This window comes from Apodemus sylvaticus, chromosome 9, assembly GCF_947179515.1.
Source record: "Apodemus sylvaticus chromosome 9, mApoSyl1.1, whole genome shotgun sequence".
In the NCBI taxonomy this organism is placed as follows: Eukaryota; Metazoa; Chordata; class Mammalia; order Rodentia; family Muridae; genus Apodemus; species Apodemus sylvaticus.
The window spans coordinates 22,580,014-22,594,052 of record NC_067480.1 but is presented as its reverse complement, the minus strand read 5'-3'; the positions used below and the strand labels follow the sequence as shown (position 1 = coordinate 22,594,052).

The 14,039-nt window shown below is 43.8% G+C and overlaps 1 protein-coding gene across 1 annotated transcript in view; it reads right to left on the bottom strand.

The window, feature by feature from the left end:
* The window catches only part of Ilkap (ILK associated serine/threonine phosphatase), a 22,586-nt gene extending 8,547 nt beyond the window's left edge, over positions 1 to 14,039 (bottom strand). Inside the window, exons 1-5 of the mRNA XM_052191934.1 lie at positions 13,862 to 14,039; positions 5,361 to 5,426; positions 4,835 to 4,891; positions 2,594 to 2,713; positions 1,468 to 1,594 (exon numbers count right to left, since the gene is read on the bottom strand). Of these exons, the coding sequence (XP_052047894.1) occupies positions 1,468 to 1,594; positions 2,594 to 2,713; positions 4,835 to 4,891; positions 5,361 to 5,426; positions 13,862 to 13,916 (425 nt within the window). The 5' untranslated portion in view covers positions 13,917 to 14,039. The remainder of the gene's footprint in view (positions 1 to 1,467; positions 1,595 to 2,593; positions 2,714 to 4,834; positions 4,892 to 5,360; positions 5,427 to 13,861) is intronic.

Genomic DNA, 14,039 nt, shown 5'->3' with positions numbered 1-14,039 from the left:
TCAAAGCCCTCTTCTGACCTCTCTGGGTACAAAGCATGCATGTGGTGCATATACATACATGAAGATTAAAAACTTACACATATAAAATACATAAAATTTATAAACTAAGCTATATAATTTCTCAGAGAAATTAGAATTCAGAACCTTTATCCCATTTAAATCACTTTTCTAAACAAAATGAAAAAAGTTATTCATCCAACATTCTTGTCAAAAATGTTTATAAGAACAAGGGAGAAGTTTCAGGATTGTTGCTTAAGTGCTGATTAATATCTAACTTCAAAGCTTATGCTAATCTTATTATTCCTATTTCCTACCAACTTTTGTCAGAAAACCCACATAAATGGTAAAAGCCATTTTTAAAAAAAATCAGAGGCAAATGTGTAGCATGCGCCTTTGATCCCATCACCCGGGAGATGGGGGCAGGTGGGTCTATGAGTCCAAGTGGGACTTGGTCTACTGAGTGAGCCAGCCAAGGCTAAAGACTGCTACCATAAAAAAAACTTACCTAGAGCCAGCTCGATGGTTAACTGGGTAAAGAGTTTGGCTTGAAATCCTGACAACCTGAGTTCAATTCCTGGTATCCACGTAATGGTGGACAGAGAAAACCAACCCCACAAAGTCCCCCACTGACAACTACACAGGTCATGTCTGGACCTTCCACCTGCATCATAAATGTATACAACAATTTTCATTTAAAAAGCTACATCAGATAGAAAACTACCTATGAGAAATGACATTTAGGGTTAAGATCAACTTCTCTTTCAAATTTCTTTGCATTCCTTTGATCAGTAAGAGCACTGATCAAAGGCTTCCGTTCCATGTGTGCGCCACTTTATTTCTTCCACGACATTTTGACTATCTGGGTCTTTCTGGGCCCTTATCATCTATCTGTACAGCCTTTCCTAATGCCATAAGACTGCTGGGTTTATTTTGGAGGCAGAGCCCTCTTGGTTCTAAGGCTTTCCAGGAACTCTACTGAGTGCTGGGAATTCAGGACAGGAGACAAGCACGTACCACCATTCCCACACTTCCTGCAGACTTTATTCAGGGACTTTCAATCCATCCACTCTCTGGAACAGAGTAAAAGCACTCAGCCTAAAGCTGATCAGTCACTGTGAGATACAACTGCATGAAGTCCATAGCAGGGGAGGCAGTTCCAACTCAGTGGCACTCAGTTGCAACCCTGATGAAACTCAGGCTAGTCAAATCTTGGTTGAGGGCATTCTCATGTTTAGCAATGCAATATTCTTGTCTCCATCCATCAAATACCAATAGCCACGGCCTGCTCTGCTGTGACAACAAAAATATCCTCAGATGGTAACAATTATCTCAAAACTATTCTCCCATCTAAGATCCGCTGATGCACAGGCTCATACATCAGTCTTTCTTGGAGACGTATCTTCACACAGTCAACGTGAAGACGTATCTTCACACACCAACCAGGCCTGCTAGAATGGAAACACTCACATGAGAGACGATGGAGGATTACACTCCTGAGTGATATCATTCAGGATGACATGGGCATCCTGCATCTCTTCCCTTTCACCCTTCCGCTCTGCCACATAGCCTTTCAGACCAAAGATCACCGAAGAGGCTGAGGAAAGAAAACAAAAAGCCAATACAAAACTGTGCCTCACCCTCCAGAAGTCCTAGTCCCAGAGCAAATAAGAGGCACTATGGCAGCCTTGCTAGGCAACATCCCGGTGGTACGGAAAAGCCATGTTCCCTCAAGGCATTGCCCTGGAGCCACATCAGGGCTCTGCCAGGAAGCCTGGAGCTGTGACAGACATGAGGACAGCGGTGAGCACAGAGCTCCAGCTAAGGAGATCAGAGTCGCGGAAGTGCTGCCTCACAGAGGTTCGACTAAGTAAGGATCTGGGAAAGAGATCCCCAAGGGCCAATTTAATCTGGTGACAATTTAATGAGGACATAGAAACTCCCATTTCAAAGGACTTCAAATCAGCAGACTTGGCAGTCATGCAGCCGGAGACCCTGAAAGTCTGAATCTGTACACCCCAGGCTGCCAACCATGGTAGCAACCACTTTGCTTCCAGCTGAGAAGTGAGAGGGCAGGGAGTCTGCTGTAGCACAGAATGGGTCGCGTTAGAGGCTGCCCAGTGTACGTTCTCTATGGACCCGGAGCACTTCTAGAAGAGATGCCTTTGGCCATGTCCCAGCAGCACTGCCACATTAGTGCCACTGCTGTCACTGAGGCAAGTATTTGTAGAAGTAGTGAAAGTTTTCAGTCATTTCTGTCAGTACAGAAAGGGAAGTCTACAGCTATTTTTATTAATCAAAGCTAATCAAGAGTTTTTAAACATAGACTAGTAGTCAGAAAGAATGGATGGTCAAAAGTCAGCCATTTCTGAGGACTGAGAATAGAACACATGTCCTTCTCAATGCTGAGGGACACTCTGATGTCCTGTCAAGTCAAGTACATGAAAAGCATGGCAGTCTTACATATCATTTGCAAAAGGGGCCACGCCCACCTCTTACACTCAGAGAAGTGCTACAGTTAGAAGCGACACTGGCTTTGCTCTGGGATGTTTAAGGTATAAAATCTGATACATTTGTTTTCAAACTGTCTGAAAACCTTTACAAACTTTCTTTTCCACAAGCTCTTCACCGCCATTCTTCTCTTCCTCAGGGGCTTTCCTCTTTGCTCCTTTCCCTTCATTCTTCACCACCTGGGAACCTGATGTGGCAAGAGAACCTAGAAATGAAGTAAAAGCCAGACAGACACAGCTATAGACTGCAGCACTGCCAGCAGGCCGAGCTCCATCCACTCTAGCCTAGAGACATGAATGCGCTTTAGGCATGGGCCAATACAGACAGTGCCCAGGCTAGAACTTCTGGTTAGACAGAGAGAAGACAGGGCAGCATCCAGGCAGAATCAAGAACCTAAGAGTCTCTGCCCAGGAGATCTCTCAGTAGAGAAATCTTATACAAACTTAACCTTCTAGCCTGTACCATATTCATGATGCACTTCATCCAAAAACTGCAGCAAACTTGTATGCTCCTGAACAGTCCAAACAACCCATCCACTCCTGAAAGGCTACCTGAAAAGCACACAGAGTGCTGCTGGAGCTGCCTCTACCTCTGTATCAAGCAAACCTAGCTGCTCCAGCAGCACTCAGGTGTTTGGAGACCGGAAGGTCTAATTTCAGTTTCTAATCCTCCAGCCAGAGTTTCTTCATAACATGGTGAGAGTGTACCACCTCCAGAGACTGTGTGAACATAGATAGGGACAAGAAACAAACCATCTACTGTGGTGCCTGTGACATCAAATGTCTGAAAGTGCTCTCTGTAGCCACTCATTCACTTGTTAGTGAATACAAAACACTTGTTAGCAAAAAGAAAAAGCTCTGTGCTAAGACTCATCTCCTATGAAAAAATATCCACAGGGTATTACAAAATGCACGGCACACCGCATAAAAAAGAGCAACTCAGTGAGAACATGTGACAGGCGTTTCTAAGTCTCTCAGTGTCCCTCCATCGGCATCAGGCTGCTTACTATTTGGGCTCTAGTTCTCCTTCCTGTATCCTTCCTAATTGCAAAATTGAGAAGTCACTGCTATTGACAGCCTCTAAGTGAACTCCACATGACCAGTGCTGAATGTTAAAGACTCTTCACTAGGCTCTGTCTTACAGACTCAACTCCCTCAAATTATCTGCCCTCTTGAGAAGAATCAGTTTTCCAAGAAACCCAAAATACTGAGTGCCAGATTATACATGCTGTATAAGTCTTCTAATGAGTAACAAGTAGCCAGGCTGAATTACTTTAAAGTTAAATATACAAAACACTGGATTTGCATACTAACCTTCATATAACTAGGAAAGTTTTCAAGGATGACTGATATGAGCATGCTGCAGTTTCTGGTATGAATCCCTAGTCCTGAAAACTTTGGGATTCTCATAGAAGGCAATTAAATGCTTTTTTTAAAAAAGCAATCCTACTGATTTCACAGGGATTTAAAAAAAGCTATTTGGAATAGTAGTAACTTTTAACCACAAAAAATAGGACCACTTGCGGCCTCTCCCAGTCCCCTCACAGCAACTCCAGGTAAGAGACTATCATCAACTGATGGGATAACCAGTCTGTAGCTGTAACATAGCAGTGTGCCCATCATGCTTCCTTTCTGACACAAAACAGAACACTGTTGGCCAGCGGCAGTGGCACACGCCTTTAATCCCAGAACTTGGGAGGCAGAGGCAGGCGGATTTCTGAGTTCAAGGCCAGTCTGGTCTACAAAGTGAGTTCCAGGACAGCCAGGGCTACACAGAGAAACCCTGTCTTGAAAAAAACAACAACAAAAAAACAAAACAAACAAAAAAACAAAAAAACCCAAACAAACAAACAACCAAACAAAGAAAACAGAACACTGTCATGAATCTGTATGGGGGCACATAAGGCAAATCAGAGTGACAGAGTAACATTTTTAAAAAAGTTAATATGGAAGTTCAGAGTGAATTTCTGACCTTTTAAATGATTGTTATTATTTTGAGTCATGGTCTCATGTAGACCAGGATAGTCTGGAACTTAAGTTCCTTCTGCTTTAGCCTTCTGAATAGAGATTACAGGCAGGAGTCACATGTCTGGATCTTAATTCTTAAAAAGTCAGCCTAGCAGGTGAAGGCCAAGTTAAGGACAAGAAACAAAATGGCTGATATAGTACTGAAGTCTCTAATATCTGTTCTGAGAGTAACCGTTCAATTTTAATAGATCTTATCTGCACTATACTTTAATGTCATTCAAAATCCTCCTAAAACCTGTGCACACAGTTTACATAGTGGCAAAGTTATCTCCAGCCACACCTCAAAATTGTTTGCCTACCTGAATTGCCACTGGCAGCAGGTGGAAGATCATCGAAGAGTAAAGGTCCCCCAGACCCTGAAACACAGGAGAACTGAGTGAGTCCAAGACACAAGCCAGGCTTCAGTTCCAGAATCCATCCCACCAGGACACCTGTGCAGCGGCTTATTGAGACAGATTCAGAACCTGAGTCAATCCAGTGCAACTCAGTCTGCAGGGAATCATATCCAGAACCTATTTTAAAGTCCTATGATTTCAAAGGAAGTAGAGTCTGTCTTAAAAGCTGAATCTGAATTTCACTTCAACTAGTAACACCCTGAACTGAAGCAGAGAAAAGGCTCGTCCTGTTCGTTCACACGGCACTTCTCAGGGCTGCTCGCTGCAGGTCTTTCTGCCTTACCTGCGGCCATGTGTTCAAAACTTAAAGACAGCCAACACCTAAAACATCTGTGTGTTAAAAATGGGGGAAAGGGAGAAAGATTGAGACAACTACACTCCCAGGATGAGGAGACGTTGACACACACCTGGGAGAGCCTGAAGACTGTACCTGAGTCAGCACTGCTGGCCGGGGGCAGGTCCTCAAAGAGCACGGGTCCTTCCTGTGCTTCTTTCCCTAAAACAGAAGACCTGGTCTTAGAGCAGATGGTCACACAGGATAAACGTCTACAGGAAACACACCTGTGCCTACTCCTGCTATGAGGTATGTTGCTTTGAGTTCAATTTTCTCATTTCTGTTAAGCAGACATATTTTTTTTAAATCTCTTCAGGACAGCTATTCACTATAAAAACAATGAAATGACACCCTAGCAGGTGCCAAATTTAAAACATATTTGGCTTTCTTTTTTTTGGGGGGGGGGAGGGTCAGGGGTCTTACAATATAACCCTGGCCTGAAACTGACAATGAAGACCAAGCTGACCTGACACTCACGGAGATGCTCCTGCCTCTGCCTCCTGGGCGTTGGGGTAAAGGGTGTGTGTGTGCTACCGTTGCTCTTCCCCCTTTCCCTTCTATCCCCAGCACTAAGTGTGGAATGCAAGCTGAGTGTGGCTTCTACCACTGAACTACCCCAAGGCAGAGCTGAGAAGCAGAGGGAGCCTTCAAAGGCCTGTGGGAAACACTGAATGCAGTTTTGGTGACTGGTGCTACAGGAGAGAATCTGTTATAACTTGGTGTTACCAGCAATCAATCAATACAGAAAACTTATCCCACAGCTGAAGATGGACAGGCCTCAGAAGAAAGCCAAGGAATGTTTCTGGGTTTTTTTTTTTTTTTTTTTTTTTTTTTGGTTTTTCGAGACAGGGTTTCTCTGTGTAGCCCTGGCTGTCCTGGAACTCACTTTGTAGACCAGGCTGGTCTCGAACTCAGAAATTCGCCTGCCTCTGCCTCCCAGAGTGCTGGGATTACAGGCATGCGCCACCACTGCCCGGCTTTTCTTTTCTTTTTAATCTAAAAATCTAAAGATTAAATTCTAGATGTCTTATGCTCCATTACTATTTTTCACATAAAATGTAATCATTATTCCTTACTCCCCTGCTTCTAAAACTCTTCCAAAATTCTATTTAAACTATTAAACATATAAACTGACACACAAGAATCTAGAGAAAAACATCCTGAACGCAAGGGGTAAGCAGACTCCTTACCTACACTTCCCAGATTCAGTTATGCAGGATCAATGGCAGCCCAATTATATTAAATGGGAAACTATCAAAAGAACTTGTTTTCAACTACACACCACTCTAAGTTAGCGTGATGAAACTTGAGCCATCCCTAAGCCTACCCACTGTATCTCAGAATCCAGGTCATCTTTGCTCTCTCTATGCTGCTATCACTGCTGAGTTCCTTAGAAACCATAAGTCATTAGTAGCCACTTGGGTTATCAGAGTGACTGACATAGAATTACACTATCTATACTCAAGCAACTTTTATTTTACTTAAGAAATGTCCCCAAAGCACAGACTATTTTTTTAATTACATTTATTTAATTTTATGTGTATAAGGGTTTTGCCTGTATGTATGTCTATATACCATGTGCATGCCTGATGCCCAGAGATCAAAAGAAGGCCTTTGAAGCCTCTGGAACTAGAACTGCAGATGGTTGCAAGCTGCCATGTGGGTGCTGGGAATGGAACCTGTGTCTCTACAAGAGCAAGAAGAGCTCTTAGTCACTGGGCCAATCTCTCAAACCACCCAAACACGTGCTTATTATGGTATATTATGATTATTTTATTATTAGTTTCTGTCAAGCTCTCACACAAGTACAAGGAAGAACGTAAGAGTTTTACAGAGATACATAAGTTCTTAGAATGTATAGCTGGGTATAAATGACCACTCTACAGCATGCTTACTTCCTATGGAGCTGTTGCAGAGGATCTGGGTTCAATCCCTAACACTCACAGACCCAACACAGACCTTGTTCTACTGTTTGTTTCTTAGACCACATGTAAAATACCCTCATTTAAGTCAGTTCACTTAAATAAATGTATATTCTTCAATAGGTTTATTTATGATCATGATTTGTTCTCCATATAAAGATGAGATGGGTATCAATTCTCCTTACATGTGTATCTACATGTGAGTATGCTTACTTGCTGTGTGTGTGTAGAACAGAGGTAAACTCTGGCTGTCTTATTCGATCTCTCTCCAGATTATATATTGAGGCAGGTCTTTTGAAGCTAGAGCTTGCTCATTTGTCTCATCTAGTAACCAGTTTGCTTCAGAAATCCATCCCCCCCCCGCCCCCTACTGAGTGTTGGGATTACAGGTAGACCTGTAATCCTGTAGTACATAGGCAGTGAGGATCTGAACTCATCTTCATACTGTGTGGCAAGCACGTACCCATCCCTGTAGCCTAATTCTTCTCTTTAAAATAAAGTAGAATTTATCAATTCTAAAGAAAAAGATGACTTGGGGATTTTTAGTAGTGCCTAAATAAATACAAATCCCCTAACAAAATCTCTTTTTATTTTATTCCCATATAACAAAAGAGAAGATATGTTCTGACCCTCAGGATTTCCCCCAACAAGCCGAGGAATCACAAATGCTTTCATTTTTCTCAAGAGACACAATGTATGGAAGCAGAAGGCAAAGCTGTCCTTCATTGTCCCCAGCTACCCTTGGGGTCAATGAAGCACTGCTTCTGGAACTACTCCAATACCCAAATCCAGAGATGATTGCTGTCTTACACAAACGTCATCTTACCCAAACAAACCAGCAACATCATCCACTATATGTCACACCATCTCATAAATGGCCCCTAAAATGTGCCATTTAAGCAAGGATAACTAGAAACCAGTCTGCACATGCTCACTACAGCTTTTAAAATCTGTTTCAATTTGTGGTACACTGAATCCGTAAGTATAGAACCCACAGATACAAGAGAGCTAACTCCATTCTAAGAAGTAGAGTACTTACTCCAAGTATTCTCTACAAACCCCTAATAGTCTATCAGCTCACTTCCAAAGGTCTAACATTCAAAATGCCCATTCCCCTGACACTCAAAACTGTATTTGGTTGGGGGATGAGATAGCTCAGAAATATTTCCTCTTGCAGAAGACCCAAGATCAATTCCTAGCGCCCACATGGTGACTCACAACAATCCATAATTCCAGTTCCAGGGGATTCAACACCATCCTCTAATCTCTGGGGGCACCAGATGCACGTGTGATATACATACATACAGACAAAATACCCACATAAGTCTTTTAAAAATTCGATAATTCCGACAAGCACACCTCATTCAGTGGGCCAGGACAGCAGCGGGCCAGCATCTTAAGGAGAGGGGCATGTATATCACAGCAAGGAGACCAGCCAAGCCTCAGCCCTCCCCATCTAGGCATGGTCTTTCCACTCCCACTGTCAACATGAAAACCCTTGGCATAGGTAACAGGGGTATTTTCAGTTCTCACAGGCACTCCTCACAGCAGATGCCTTGCTTCATGCCCCTCTTCAGCCACAACACTGAGTGTTCAAACAGCACAGTCACTAAAGGACAGTATGTTGTTCTCTCTCACCCTAGAATACCACCAGAAGTTCTTAATCAAACACAGAGAGACGACCTTCCCAGCTTACTGGCCACAACTGAGAATGAGTTGTAAAATGAGATACTCACTGCTTGTGAGGCACTGAGGGCTCGAAATGTTTAACTCAACCGATTACTGTAAGGCTCCTATAAGGGACTGTTACTACTCCATGAGAAGGAAGCTGAGACACCAAGGCCAAATGCCTGCCCAAGATGAGTGGGCTATGGGGAGCAGAGTAGAGATTCAAACCCAGCTGGTGGATTTCCCAGTGTGGGCTCTAGCTGGGCACCTGCCTTGGACTTCATCAAGGCCACCCCTTACCCTTACAGGTATACAGCACAATCCCAGGTTGGCTCACGAGGGCCTCTTTAGTCATCCTGCATATCACCAGTATGGTCAAACATGTTTGTATCTGGGTCCTTTAAAATATCCTGTAGGTTAAAACACCACATTTGACCTTAGACGATGGATGTGGGTCATACAGATTATACTATGGAACTTTTCATTAGCCAAAACTTTGCGTTGTTATGAAAAACCATAAATGAAGCTGTGTCAGCTACAGTTGTCAGCACCACAAGAAAATATGAACTCTGAACTATAACACAACAGGAATGAACCATGCTCCTTTACAGTCGCAACTAATATCGCCCATTCCCTCCTCCCCACTATCTACCCGGGCCTCTACATCTTCTGGATATTACATATTATGATAAGACTTCTTTTTGTCCTTGGTTTCTTGAGACAGTGTTTCACTTTGTAGTCTGACTGTCCTGGAACTTGCTGTGTAGACCTAGACCAACCTGGCCTTGAATTTAGAGATCTGCCTGCCTCTGCCTACTGAGTGCTGGGATTAAAGATATGTATGTACTAAGGGGTTGGTTGTCTTTTTATTCATTCTGTAAATCTTTCACTCATTAGGCATTACTATATTAAGCCTTCAAAACATATATTGTAATTCTTTTCTCAGTTCACTTAATTATGACTTACATTTTTCTTGCACATACACTAAGTTTTAGAAGTAACGTTTTCTTCTGTTATTTTAACTTTTATGTTTGTATTTCCATTTTTCAAATAAATATTCATGAAGGTATGTACTATGTCTTTGTGGGTGTGTGTACAATGTAGGTAAAGGCTTTAGAAGCCAATGTCCACATACTTCCTCAACTGCTGAGATCACAGACGTGTCTTCACACTGGCTCCTAAAATACATACTTTTAGGTTACTATAGTGAGCAAATAGTCATTGACAATTAAATATCAGTTTTATTTGAGGTGCTGAGGCATAAACTCAAGATTTTTCATGCTAACTATGTGCCCTTCACTAAGTAACATCCCCAGGCTGACCGTGTTTTTGCTTTTTGGTACCAGTTCTAGGCCCAGGGCCTTACACATGCTTGGCAGGTGTTCTACCGTGTGCTACAGCTCCAGCCTGACCAGCAGTTTTGAATGTAATGGCCTAACAAGCAAACTCGTGAACCACTCTAATAACCAAACAACCTATGTCAGCAATTTATATAAGTTCCACTACTGATATAAAAATAAGTATAATTCCTTTCTGCAAAAGACTGATCATTTTTTAAATTGATACACTTAACGATCAAAATCTTTTAAGTCCTGGAGTGAAGCCTGAATTCAGCACAACATCTGTAGACATAAAACATATACTTTCTACTTTTTCCAGGTTATAAAAATAAAAACTTGGAAGCTGGGCGGTGGTGGCACACGCCTCTGGGTAATCCCAGCACTCTGGGAGGCAGAGGCAGGCGGATTTCTGAGTTTGGGGCCAGCCTGGTCTACAGAGTGAGTTCCAGGACAGCCAGGGCTACACAGAGAAACCCTGTCTCGAAAAACCAAATCCAAAAATAAATAAATAAATAAATAAATAAATAAATAAATAAATAAAAACTTGGGCTGGAGAGATGGCTCAGTGGTTAAGAGCACTGACTGCTTTTCCAAAGGTCCTGAGTTCAAATCCCAACAACCACATGGTGGCTCATAACCATCTGTAATGGGATTTGATGCCCTCTTCTGGTGTGTCTGAAGACAGCTACAGTATACTTACATATAATAATAAATAAATCTTTAAAAAAATAAAAACTTGTATTGTGGCTATGAACATAAGATGTGATACTAAAAAAAAACAAACAAAAAGAATTAAACAAAACATGCCTGTTGTGCTGAGTAGTGGCATCATCTTCTGCCACCCACTTTGTACTTTTCACAGAATCATTGGAACTTCCCCTTAAGTGCCGATCCCAGGGATGTTACTATCCATCACCTACAAATCCCTGCTATATAATCCAGCCTGGGCCATGCAGTCCACCAAACACACCGGTTCTCTTTATTCTACATAGCATCTGCAGGAGGCATCACCTATTTGCCAACAGTTCCTGAAGGTAAAAGGGCAGTGCAAAGCTTGCTCTGAAGACACAGCCACTTCCATTTTCCACACACCTTACTGTAGTATGTGAAAATGACTAGACTTTTTTTTTTTTTTTATTGCTCCCAGGACTATTTTGGAAAATTTGTCATATTGACCCATCATGTATGAGTAGGGTCAGTATGCAATTTAGTCTTATCCTTCTGACTACTTAACAATCTACACCATTTACTAAAACAAAGTATGGTGTCTGAACATGGTCTGAGAATGGAGTTCTTTGAGAATTCTAAGTGCCTGTGAGAAAACGAGTCTTGTGACCTCAGTTTCTACAAAACACATAATTGTTATTGGAATGTGTTTTTGTGTTCCTCTCAGGTGTAGTGGATAGGAATGAGTTTATTTCAGATTACGCATTATTGTTTGCTATTATTCAGTTAAATGTTTATATGCCTCTATGGAAAAAAACATTTTTGCTAAGTGCACCTTGTCCTTGTGATTGTCCCCTTTACTCATGTGATTCTTAACCCTCTGCATAGAGTTGGCTGTACTACATGAGAAGTTAGCCTCATTTATCAGATCCATTCTCTCAGACGTAAACAGTGCAGTATGCAAATTACTTTTAAATCATTGTATTAATGATTCAATGCTTAAAATATAGTATTAATTTTGTTGTTGTTGTTCTTCGAGACAGGGTTTCTCTGTGTAGCCCTGGCTGTCCTGGAACTTAACTCTGTAGACCAGGCTGGCCTCGAACTCAGAAATCCGCCTGCCTCTGCCTCCCAAGCGCTGGCATTAAAGGTGTGCACCACCACTGCCTAGCTAGTATTAATTTTTAAATCATCATTTTGGAGCTAGAGATGGTGGCTCAGCAATTAAGAGCACTGGCTGCTCAATTCCAGCACAGAAATGGCAGCTCACAACTGTCTGTAACTCCAGTTCCAAGGGTTTCTACTCCCTCCTTCGGAGCCTCCTATAGGTAACGGACACAGGTGGGGAAGAAACACACAGGCAAAACACCTGTACCCATTAAAACCAAACTTCCTCTTTAGGGTGTTATGTAACTATTTTGTTGGTACTGTTGCTGTTTTTTGAAACAAAGTCTCATTATATGGTCCAGATTGGCCTGGAACTCAAGAGCATCTTCTCTAGGCTTCTATAAAGTGCTGGGATTACAGGTGTTATGTGGGGTAGGGGGACACGTTTATCTAAGGATGTTTTATCAGCTTGCTACAGTTATTCTGAATCTAAATTCTCCCAAGCTCTTCAGTATTTAGCCCTCAGCTTTCTGTGCTCCACAAATTCTGGAAGCCTGTCTTGTTTTAAAACGTCAAGAATACATTGTAACAGCGTCCATATCCTCTTGGCAAGCAGGAAACAGTTTCCAAATGCACTCCTAAGGGCAAAGAATCTTAAATACACCAGAGCCTCTATGCAAGGAAGTTAGCCTGGGTTGAAAGTTGAGCTTGGGGGGGGGGGGGAGGGGGCACCGGGATGTGCCCTCTGCACTCATCTGTTAAGTCCCAAGTTTAGTAAGAAGGTGTAAGGTTTTATGTCCTGTCAAGAGAGCCTTGACCACGGAGAAGAGCCAAAATAATTTTGGATTAAAAAAGCAATAGGGACTACAATGATGACAGATTTCCAGGCACACCTAGTAATCCAAACTCTGGTCCAAGCACATTCAGACACAGGTTATACTCCAGTGACAGATGCAAGACTGCTTGTATGAGGCCAGCGTTACTCAAAACTGTAACGGTGGTTATCTTCAAAAAGAATGGCTGAATCAAATTCACAGACTCAAGGCCTAATTACTAAGACGTTCCTGTACCATCAGTGAGGTTAGTGGGAGTAAGCAACTGTGCCACTACCAGGAGCAACTGCAAAAAGACGACACTACAAAGCATCTCAGTAGTCTGGAGGTGCGCGGGTAAGAAACCAAAGCATAGGTCGTGGCGAGGACGGGTCAATACCTTCTCATGACCCCAAGCCCCAGCATTCTTCCACGCTAGCCTGTCCAGCTCTGCCAAGCAGGAGATCTGAGCCCTCCCACTTTTGAACATTGTTTCCTTGTCTAGAATCTCTGGAAACCATCAGCTCCATCTCGCGAAGCCCTCGCCAAAGGCCGCCTCCTTCCCCGGTCTTTCTCACTAGTCTTCGGGTACCGTTACTCTGGACGCTTGGCGTTTCCCACGGTTTTTAACCTAAGCATCTGCGATCAGAACTGAAGGCTCTGAAGGCAAAGGCTGGGTCCTCTCCACCTTCCTATTCCCTGCCAAAGACGTTCCCAAAACGTGGGCTGCATACGCCCCCTCCCCCGCCCCGGGCTAGCCAGCCACAGCGCCCTGCATTTGGCCGTGCAGGCGCCCCGCACCGAGGGACTGGGAGTCGAAACTTGTTAAGTTCTCGGGGTTTCCAGTACGCAGATAGGCCCGCGACCAGAACATTCAGCTGGGAGTCTTGCTGAGACCAAATTAAAGCTAGAGTGCCCCGACCCTTGGGCGCGGGACTTCGTGCGTGTGCCACGCGAGGCCCGGACAGGGACCGCGCGGTCGCTGCGGCCTCGGGAGGCACAGGCCGAGACTGAGGCGGCGGAGGCGCGAAGATGGCGGAGGCAGCGCATCCTGGCGCCGCCCTCTTTCCCGCGCCGCTTACCGGCAGACGGCCGCGGCGCGCGCTCGGGCTCCGGCAGGTCCCCGAACAGGTCCATGGCGGCGGAGCTGTGGAGCGGAGGCTCCGCGCTACCCGGGGCGGCGGCGGCGGCGGCGGCGGCGCCGTCACTCACCGCGGGAGACCCTGCCAATCGCGCGCCGCGCAGCCGGACGCCCCAGAG